Genomic DNA, 11,356 nt, shown 5'->3' with positions numbered 1-11,356 from the left:
GAGACATCTTGCTCTGCTGATTTCCTCTGATATTTATAAATTTATGTTGTGGGTTTTCTTAAAATGTTTCATTTTCTTTACTTCGTCAGTTATGATGGTTGAATCGTTGCCATGTTGGCCTTCTAGATCTTTCTATTTGTTCGCATCCAACCATTCTTTTCCACTCACTTGCTTCCACCTTCTCAGCTATACCCCTCTTTACGCTTTACCACTCTCCGCATCTTGGACTTCTCAGCCATAGCCTATACCATATATTTTCCATGTCATAACACATGGCCTTTCTAAATTGAATCTTCAAAGGACAGTCAGAGATATGGTACAACAATTTGAAGGGATGTCTAAAAGCTTTTGGGAGGCCCAAAGCTTTGAGTCAAGCTGATATGTATATTTTCATTTCATCCAGGTCGTGTAAATAAATATTACCATCAGTATTAAGAGGATTTTAATGGTAGGAGTTTAATAACCAATATTTTATGTGGTTAACTTGGGATTTGGATATGCTTCTTGGCTCTTGGACCACGCTATAGAATGTGTTGAAAAGGCATGATAGAAGGCGTTTATAAGCAACGCATACATCTAGGTGTGCCCAAATCAGGAATACACCAAATATAGTGTTACCCGGGTAAAACCTAAAGCGCTCCGTCCTGGAAGACCAGTACCGGTAAATAACAGCTATTACACGGGTACCCGAAAAAACAGCCGAGAATGAGAGTCGAGAGACGTGGCCATGGTGGTTCTCCATTCTTTAAACGTGCGCACCTTCTAGAAGGTTTATCCTGCGCACCCTTGGTAACCCTACCCATACTCAAAATCCCAAAACAGCCTCGTATCCCTATCAGAGACAGAGACCTCGTGAACGTCATTTTTCTGGATAAGATCCCCCTATTTTTAAATAAATTAACCAAAAAAATCAACCCCCTCCATCATTCTTTTTTTCTTTTTCCATTCCCTTTATTTGTTTATTTATTGAATTTCAGGAATTGGGTTGTTTTTAATTTTGCTTGTTTCATCTTTCCTCAGCCACAAACAATATCTCTGTTTGGGTGGTGATAGCGATTTGAGAATCCATCAGCTCTTTGATTTGGATCCATTTCTATTGATCGATTGATCGACGCATTTGTTAATGGATTATGCTTGAGGTTAGTCTCTTTCAATTATGGTGAAATCTTTTCTTCTTCTTTTTCCTTGAAGAATTTGTAGGTGGATTTGTCTTATTTCTCCAGACTTTTTCCTTAGCTCGTGGTGGTGTTAGGTTTCTATTCTTGAAATGGGATTTTTTGTTTTTAATTTCCCTCTTCTTTGGTTAGGATTGCCTGATAATATTGGGTTTTATATATATATATATATATATATATATATATATATATATATATATATATATATATATATATATATATATAATCTTTGATAGTCCAGGAAAGATGGAAAGAAAAAAGGAAGGGTTTGTGCAGCTCCAGCCCTCTTTCGTCTGGACTGTTTTCTTTCCCTTCATTTGTGGGTTTTGTTCTCTTTCTGTCTCTCTTCTTTATTTCTTTTCCTTTTTGGGTTTTCTCTTTCTGTCTTTGTTCTTTATTTCTGTTAACCTCTTCTTCGTATATTTGGCTTTGATTGTCTGTTTCCTCTTCTTACGGAGTTTGTTTTGTTTTGTTTTGTTTTTTTCCTGATAAGAATATGTTTTCCTAATGTTTTCTATATTCTATTTATTTTTCAGGATTCTCAACTCCATACTCTTCTGGGCTCTTATTCGCATTTGATTTTAAGTTGTATGGTGTTTTTCAATTCATCATCCGTATTGATGTAAGAAGATTTCGGTCAAGAGGACTTTACTCCAACTATGGAGTGTTATGATCCTGTGAGTGTTGATGAATCGGCCGATCCTAGCCGGAAGATTATTTGGCACTCTAATTACCAACCCAAGTTATCACCTTGGTTCGATCTGAGGGTTTTCTATGTGAGAGTTAGCAATTGTGAGGTCGATGAATTCACCCCAGAGTATCTCACTCTCAATCATATCCCTCTTAGCCCTGACACCCTCCTTGAAGTGAATGGAACAAGAAGCAGCATGTACTCTGAAGGTGTTTCTTTGCTGCTAAGAAGGGATAGGGTCGATAAGAAATCTGAAGAAGCCACATTCGTGAGCACAGATAATATAAGGACGACAGGGAGTGTGAAATTTGAGGTCTATGATAGAGATGATCTGTTGCTCTCGGGAGTCTTGGAGACGTCTAACAGTAACGGTTTCATAGGGGAGTCGAAAAACCACAGCAAGCAGTGGACCGTGAATTGCCAATCAGAGGTGACCGCTGGCACAGGCTTCCCGAGGGGAAAACAGTATATGGGTTCTGAATCTCTACTGCCGACTGTGGAGGTTTACATTGCAGGTTGTTTCTCGGGCACTCCTATCATCTTGACCAAGACTCTTCAGCTCAGTTTTCGGAAGAAGCACACAAGGAGGGGGATGTTGGATTCGATTCCGGAGTATGAGACAACTGAAAGCAAGACAGAGGTACCATCTGAGCTTGCCTTGCAGGTACTTGGTAACAATCTTCATTAAATTTTTTTAATTTTTTTTAATTTTTTATTTTTTAAAAAAATCTATTTGAAATTTAAAGGTTTTCTTTCAGACATGCATAGTGCATTCCACTACATTAATTTTCTCATCTTGGTCCGCACTGGGTTGTGAATTACTCAGTTTGCTGAGTGCAGTGTGGTTTATCTGCCACTTTCGTTCTGTATTTACCATGCATTGACATTCTCTGTAGGGCTGCCCAAATGTTTCCTTATCTTTGGACAAGCTTATGTTTATTAAAGAAAATTAATTTCTTATTGTGCATTAGATGCTCTGCTAGACTGGCAGTGGAATCTTATGTTTCTTGGATAGGAGCATGGGCATTTGGCAATGGCACATATTTCAAGGAGATGCAATATAATATTATTTTCTATGAATTGGTTCCTATGTTTCTACCAGAGAGGAATTATATTTCCTTGATCGGCAATATGTAGAGTATACTCTCCTTTTCAGTTTGCATGAGTGGGGCCCATGTTTTAGTGATCCATACCATTGGTCTGATGCAGAACACTGGGGTTGGACCATGCCCTAAAGGATCTCTGAGATAGGTAGATCCAGCCACCTATCTTGGGCCCTTTTCACTTGAATGTGCACTGTTTCTGTATTTCTCTTTGCAGGTCACAAATTGAGAGTTTAGGATTGTCCTGTTGAGAAGTTTTTGGCGCATGATCCATCTGTCTTGGGTCCCAACAGGCCAACAATCTGGATCACTGAACCTCGGCCTCCAATTATACAAACTGAAACTTGGGTATAATGCCTCTCCACTAGAAACTGCATGGCTTCTTTCCTAGTGCTTCACTTTTCGGGTTTATAGCCTCCTCAGAGCGAATGTATCTAGATTTCAGCAGGAAAAATAATCACAAAAAAATAAATTGCATTCCCAAAAAGAGAAAAAAAGAAGATAAGCTGAGGTAATAACATCTGTTACCTTTTGATGGAGTCTGAGGGTGCTTAACTCTGATAAGAGGAATTATACAATTCTCAGGAAAATGTTTATACAGTTTCAGGCTTTCAGGTTGTACAAGTGGGGCCCATGGTTTCTGTCATCCAAACAATCAACATCATGAGTGCCATTGTGAATTGGGCCATGCACGAAAATCAACTAGATGGAAAATTCCTGACTCTGCAATTGGTGGCTCAACACATAGACAGCTAGGAAGGAAATATAACAACAATTCACATTCAACTGAATAACTATTCTACAGCTAGGATCTTCCAATCTTCGGATTTTTGGTAAATGGGCCATCCACTGTGATATCCCTCATACCAACAGTTTGGATCATCGAGACATGGTCCTGGTTCTATAAACTGGAAATCTGAATGTGCTGTATTTTTAATTCTTATATTTTTGGCATACAGATAAATTCCTATCCGCTGATGTCCCTCAAGCTGCAAACTGTTGACCTTATCCTTCAATATTTCCATGCAACTTATAATTTGAAATCTTAGTCATTAGTACTTGTATCTTGCCACATGGATTAATTTTCAGCCTCTTGCAGCAACTTTAGCTGCTACTGATTTCCTTGTGTATCTATATTAGATATATTAGCATTGAAATTAACTTGTCTTGGGACACTTTTCTGGCCGCCAGTCCAGATGGTTTTGTCAATGCCTCATCTCAGATATTCTTTTTATCAGCTTTGGATCAATTTGCCTTTATTTTGAATTGCCTCTTCCATGGCACTGCATTCCCGATTTCCTCTCAATGCCCTCATCAGTACTTTCACCAGACAGTATCCTTCATAAAATAATAATAATAATAATAAAAGGACTTTCACCAGACAGTGAATTGAAGATCGTTGAGGATCAAAGGAAGTTGGTCGAAGATCAACGGTCGAAAGAGACTGATTGTCGTTGGGCACTGGGTCGCCGTTGGGCACTGGATCGCCGGGGCACATGGTTTTTACTATCAAGCCAGTAATTAGAGTTTTACACAAACGCTCCTTTTTGTTGTTAATCTCCTTGTATCAGGATATTGCTATATGTATATCCGAATAGGATACTTTGTCATTGAGGTTTTATGCCTCTTGCCACCAGAGAAACTGGCCTCTATTCGTCCGTTCTCCCGCACAACCAGTTGGTGCTGGAGACTCATTCAGCTACAATAGGTCCATGTGGCAACACTTGTGTGCACACACACATGTGCCAACATGAATATCGTTTTCTTCATTTTGATACTGATGATAACCTGTTCATTGTTGATATTGCTGTGTTGAATCTGCTCGTGACATCTTTTGCCTTCTCCTTTGCTTCATTCAATAGAAGGTTTTTTATTATTATTACTATTATTATTATTATTATTATTATTTTTTAAATACTTACCCACATTGTGTCCTACTCAAGCCCATCCTCTTTAAATGGGACCCCTTCTATGTAGTGCATTCCCCATTGCCTCTCAGTAGAACCTTCATCAAGCAGATGAATATTGTTTTCTTCATGTTGCCACTCATGATAACCTGTTCATGATTGATTTTTTCTGCATTGATCAGCTCTTGGTATCTTTTATCTCTTCCTTGGCTTCCTCCAATTGAAGGTTTTTTTTTTCACATTGTGTCCCTACTAGAGGCAATCCTCTTCAAGTGGTTCTCCAGCCATGCTCCTATCTAACTCCATTTTGACTTGTTGATTTATTCCCTAAGGCCTTGTTTGAATGTCACCCTCAAACGATTTCTTTCATTCCATTTCATGAAGCTACCAGCAGACAGTTGTACAAGACCTTTTTCAAATCACTCTTTTCTCATCAGAAAAAATGGCAATAGCCCAGGTGGTTCATACATTTGTGGCCAATCTGGTGAATTAAACACCCTGTTTTTCTCAACATGGAGTAATAATGGCAGGGAACACCTCATGAAAGGTTTAGAGACACTGGCAATTGCCACATTGGTATGTGTGCAGCAAGGTGTTGCAACACTGTCCAAGGAAACAATTTTTTGCTTGTATCTTCTTTTTTTTTTTTCTTAAAAAAAAAAAAAAAAAAAAAAAACGAGTTTCTGGGAAATGAGTGAAATCATTCCTTTTTAGACATGGTCTTTTATTTCAGGCAAGGCAATCATGACAATGAAGTTAGCTAGAGTGCACTCTTTCAAATGGGCCAGAGAAGTGGTTGAGGGTTGACATCCAAATGGGCCCCAAGTAAACTAGATTCTTCAAAGAATCGCATACACAAATATGCAAGGGTTCCTGTGGCTGGAATCATGTTTAGTTACCACTTGGAAATTTGTGGAACTGTTATGGATGGATTTACATGATTTTGGGATATGACAGGGTGATCAAAACTTGCAAGAGGCTAATCATTATTAGTTGAAGACTTGGAGTAGAGAATTCAGACATGTATTCTCCGAAGTTCCTGATAAGCAGGATTCCTTTATGTGAATGTAAAGATAGTGAACCTAGGCTGTTACCTTGACCCATAATTTTTCTCTTCATAGAGTTTGTCGTGAGAAGTCTTTCATAAAGACACATATACAATGCTTGGGCCAAAAGTTTGTAGAGTACCTTTTGGATTTTCATTTTGTACTTGTGGACCCATGGTTCAAGAATTCAAATGCTTGATATTATGGGCCCATCTGTAGATGGTACCAATGTTTTAAATAGCGAATAGTGTGTGGCATAGCTTTTACCCCTTTGAGGCGTGAGGCGTAAGCAACATAACGTGTAGCGTAAGTTATATGCTACTTTATATTTTTTTCAAGGTTGCACTTGGTTGCACCAATTTCATGATATTCACTAAATTAGAATGATTAATAATGAATTTTCACAAAATTTCATGCTGTTTGGTGCAACCAAACACAACCTAAAGTAATAGGAAAGGGTAATCATTGAGTATAAAGGTAAAGAAAGAACAACAAAACTGATTAATACTATTACTTATTTTTACTAAAAGAATTGAGAAGATTAACTAATTTTTATTGAAAATAGAAAAAATGTAAGAAATCATTGTTGATTTTAATGTTGTACTGAATTATAAAAAATAATAATAATAAAAAGTAAGAAATAATTGTTGTTTTTAATGTTGTACCGAATAAAAAAAAGTAAGAAATCATTGTTGATTTTAATGTTGTACTGAAAAATAACTTGTAATGTGAGCTACGTAGCGTGTAGCGTATGCAAATTATCATGTCTTCCTTTGCAAGTATGACCTCACATGCTTTAGAGCCAGACTGGCATAAGGAGATCGAGCTATGGGATATTGAAAGGTCCAATGGGGTAGGTGGTTGGATTAGAGTTGGCCCTTCCAAAAGAGGTACTCTTAGAAGTAAGCTTACTCCCATCCACCCCTTGCGAAGCTTACCAGCCCTAATTGTCAAAAACTTTCCACAAGATTGGATGAACATCCATTTCCAGAGTGTTTGGAAGATTCAATGTTGTCAGGGAAGTAGTCATTCTGAGGGTTAAGGGTTTCTCTGTGATTAGAGGTTTCGCTTTCGTTCAGATGAACTCTGATGAGGAGTTGCTTAGGGCGGTGGAAGGTCTCAAAGGGAAGGTTTTTTTATGGAAAGGAGATTAAGGTGAAAGTAGCTCATTTTGGCCTGAAGAATGGTCTTGTCGAGACTGGAGGAATATCTCGGATGATCAGATACAACAACCTTCGTGCGGTCTCATCCCAGGGTCCATTTCCTTTCACCTCCTCGAGTTCTTTCATCCCCCCTGTTTCGCAGAGTATCATTACCTCTCAGGCTGTAAAGATGTCCTTTTAAGGAAAAGCTTCTCGGTTTTGTTCCCTCTGCTGGCCCGACATCCAAGTTTTCTTCGGCCCCCCCTTTTGTTACCCCGTCCCTGGATCCTCCTCCTTCCCCCCTTGTTCCGTCCTTCCCTCCCCCTTTGCAAGACGTGTCTCCTCCCTACCTCTGTGCCTTCAGTGCTTCCTCTCCTTGGTTTTGAGCCCCCCAGGATGATTTTGAAGAATATGTGAAGACTTGCCTCATTTGCCAACAGGATAAGGGCCAAAAGCTACTCGGCAACAGTTGACATGTGGGTAATGTTGGGTGATAAGAGCTAGTTCCTCCTCTTCAATTGAAGCAAACGGATGGATGAATGGGACAATGAATGGGTTGGAGAAGAACGGCAGTCCCTCAATCCGAGTCAAGTAAGGCATCCATCAAAGTGGTTGGAGTGGGGTAGTCCATCATCCCTGCTGAGGCAGGTGATAGGTCTGAATGCGCAGTGGAGTGAGGCGTCTGGGCACAGCCCCTTTGATCTAGCAACGGGGCAACAACCACTGACTCCACACATGGTGGAACGGTCTGGGTTAATTTATGGCATGAGACAACTCGTAGTGTGTAAACGAGGGGAAAGGGAGGTTCAACGAATGCTTGACACTGGTATCATATTCAGAGTTAGCATGAGCTATTGGCTGTCCTCAATAACTCTTAACAAAAATGATAGGAGTTTGATTTGCGTAGACTTTAGAGAACTTGACAAGCATTTCCCTTCAATATTGAAGTATTTATGGATGCATGATTTCTTATTTTGCATTAAAATGGCTGGTTACATCATATTGCCAAATCCCCTTTAAATCATACTCATCATTATCCCATAAATGTCGGAATTTTAATAAGAATAACAAGCATTGTCTCCCAATGGATAGGATACTTACAGGCATAACCAATTATGGGTTTGAGGGGTTCTTCTTCTGGCATATAATGCATAGAATGGGAACAAGTTGTTCACATTATTTTTGTCTGTTTTGTCATCTGTACTCATTCATTCAGCTGCCCTGTTTCTCTTCTTTGCCATTGTCAGGTTAGCTGGGATGGAAATACATGATTTGATATTTCAGCACTTGGTCATAACAAGCAGAGCATGAAGCCCAATGATGGGACAACCAAGATGTAATTGAGTTCAGTTAAAAATTAGATATGTACCAATTATGAGTGCAAAGTTCCACCTTAGGTGTCTTCAAATCTAATTAATCCACATGTAGGACAATAGGGAGGCCAGAAATGAGATTTAAAAATAATAATAAATAAATAAATAAAAAGAAGTTACGGGGACAGGAATAACTGGGGGTGGAAAGTGGAGTTTCGCCACAAGTTGCTCACTGGAGGGTTCTAATCATTAGTGATCAAGGAGAGTCTCATTTGTAGAGTTTTCCTTTTTTCAATCACAGGAAACAAAGAAAACCTTTTTCAATCAATTGAATTGTCTTGTATCATATCATGCCTCTGTGTGCCTCATATGTGTGTGTGTTTGGCCTCCTTTATAGTAATCCAAATAAAAAGAAACCTCTAATTAAATCGTTTTGTTCCACATAGACCTCCTTACTCAAAACTCATCCAATGTCCTTTTTAAAAATAAAAATAAAAATCGAGGATTAACTAATCAATTTATTGAGAAGGCACCTAAAAGGCACAATCAATGAGAAAAGATATATATATATATATATATATATATATATATATATTTAAAAGGAAACTAAGAAGCAAAAAATCCAAATATTACTCAACCTCCTATAGGCGCAACTGCAGGGATACTTTGGGTGGTATAGCCAATTTATACATATATGGTTTGTGTATAAACACTAAGAAAGGCATTCTGTTGTGGGCCCCATTCTCCAATCAAATCATTCTTTTGGTCATCCATTCGGATCTGTGGGCCCCACAGTCCAATTGGACCCTTGGTTTGGCCCAGATCTTTAATTGGAACCCTTGGATTGCCATGATCTTCAATTGGCCAGCAATGGAATCTGCCTTCAGACCCTTCTTTCTATTATCAGATAGTCCTGCATCACTCAACTCATGCTTTCTCTACAGAATTGTTCTTCAATTTGAGGAGGAAATTTGATTATAGTGCCCATTCTTGCTTCCTCTCCATGTCACGATTCTGTCAGATGTGAATTTTGATACAGATGGTCACTAGCTTACCTCTATTAGACATTCAGGATAAGGTGAATTAACATCTAGCTATGCAGAGTGTATTTGTCTTCTTGAAAGTAGAGGCCTTTCTTGTTGTATTTTGAAAAGCAGTGGTGTTTTGGTGGTTTTGCACCAAGAGGTTGGCACTTTGGATGTTAGTCCATGCACCAGGCTCCATCAGTTGTGGTTCTTCTCTTAACAGTGATGAGATTTGTAGTTGGCATGAAGAGAGCATCCCGCAGGCAGATTAGATGTGCTGTTAGTGTTGTGATCTGAGTGTAGTCAGAGGTTTATAGGCTTCTTTCGTTAAGTTGGAGATTTGAGTATGGGTCAGATTGAGATGCATCTCATTTGTATGTATGCCCTAGAAGACTGATTATGTCAATGTTCAAGAGCACTCTTTGAATAATAGAATCAAGTCCGCAATCATGCTACCCAAATCCATATGTTTTGATACATACTGGTTAGCTCAGTCCAGATTTCCATCTGGCATTGAAATTTTGAGCACCGAATATCATAGTTGTTATCATTTGTTTACCCAAAATTACATATTTCTCAACCATGTCTTCAGCTTTTTGGCAATTAGTGTTATCACCTGTTTTATCTGCATATCAGGTGTTGTTTTCATTCTAGTGCAGGCAGATGGGAAAACTCAAACTGAGAATATTGTGATACATGTGGATTCCATGAAATGTAAACTTTGGAGAAAAGAATGGATCTATAGTAAACTCTTATCCCTATTCTTTTGATGGCCATATGTTATCAATTTATTTGAACTTGCTAGGTTGTTTCAGTTCTTTTCTTTAGGGAAGGGAAAAAAAACATAATTATTCAATGGTGATTTCCATGAGCACTATTTAAACATGGATTCCGTTCTAGCAAGTGTAAATCTAATATTCCTCCTGCAAAAGTCACTTAGTTTCTTATGCCAAGATTTCAAATGGAAAAGTGTAATGATTACTCTGGAATCCACCTTTTCCTTCGCCATCCGAAAAACACAACTTGCCACATCAAAGAAGACACCTTTTCCTTTCCCACTGTTTGGCATGGCATCCATGGTATCCAAGTATGGCATTAGAGAATTAGCAGGAACCAGTAAGATTATATCCCTTTATTTTCATGCATTTCATCTTCCTTTCTTCAGTCTTAAACTTGCTTTTCATGGGACTGAGCATGCTGCTCCATTTTCTCTGGTTTGTTTGCAGTTATCCAATTTCCAGGACTACAAACAGGAGAACGACGATGATGACTATCACAGTCTCTACTCGAGGGGGGAGTACATAGAAGGTGAGGATGGGGAGCTCTCATGGTTCAATGCTGGCGTGAGGGTAGGCGTTGGGATTGGCCTTGGCATTTGTGTGGGCATTGGAATAGGAGTTGGTTTGCTAGTCCGTACATATCAGGCAACCACCCGGAACTTCAAGAGGCGACTACCATAATCCTGGATCCCAAAAGTCAATAACCATCTTCATTGCATTGTGTCTGCTTCTGTTGTCCATAAGACACATCTAACTTAGTGTTGTTTGTTGAGATATTCCTGTTTGTGAGATGTTCAGGAGTCTGAAATTTTCTTGATGTAGCTGACACAGTCCTCTCTTTTTTGTATGTTTATGAAATTTGTACTGTGGAAGTGAAGTTTTGTCAATGGCGAGAGATGTATATCAATTTGATGGGTGTTAGAAGTTCTTGTCTTTTAAGCCTTTGTGTGACTGTCATACTGTTTTGATCTTTATTTACATACATCTTACTGAAGAAACCCATCCTCCTGGAAGTAGGTAGGCATGCTCACACATATACATTGCCAAACCATACAGATTTAGCTCAAAATCTATTACTTCGGCTTCTTTAAACAAAAAAAATAAGTGTATATATGGGCCACACATGCCATTTGTTCAGTATTTGTATTATTTGATTCCTTAAAAATATCAGAAAA

General features: G+C 38.7%; 1 protein-coding gene across 2 annotated transcripts; it reads left to right on the top strand.

Annotated features, from left to right (window-relative positions):
* Positions 1–922: 922 nt before the first annotated feature.
* Positions 923–11,120, top strand: LOC131229903 (uncharacterized protein At1g01500-like). Of its 2 annotated transcripts, XM_058225978.1 has the most exons (4): positions 923–1,139; positions 1,412–1,494; positions 1,712–2,530; positions 10,629–11,120. In XM_058225978.1, the coding sequence occupies exons 3-4, from the start codon at positions 1,835–1,837 to the stop codon at positions 10,860–10,862; spliced, it is 930 nt and encodes a 309-aa protein (XP_058081961.1). In that variant the 5' UTR covers positions 923–1,139; positions 1,412–1,494; positions 1,712–1,834; the 3' UTR covers positions 10,863–11,120. The 2 variants fall into 2 exon arrangements, with proteins under 2 accessions (XP_058081961.1, XP_058081960.1); XM_058225977.1 differs by lacking the exon at positions 1,412–1,494.
* The last annotated feature ends 236 nt before the right edge of the window (positions 11,121–11,356 follow it).

This window comes from Magnolia sinica, chromosome 16, assembly GCF_029962835.1.
Source record: "Magnolia sinica isolate HGM2019 chromosome 16, MsV1, whole genome shotgun sequence".
Taxonomy (NCBI): Eukaryota; Viridiplantae; Streptophyta; class Magnoliopsida; order Magnoliales; family Magnoliaceae; genus Magnolia; species Magnolia sinica.
The sequence above is the reverse complement of the archived record's forward strand: the minus strand, read 5'-3'. Positions and strand labels throughout refer to the sequence as shown.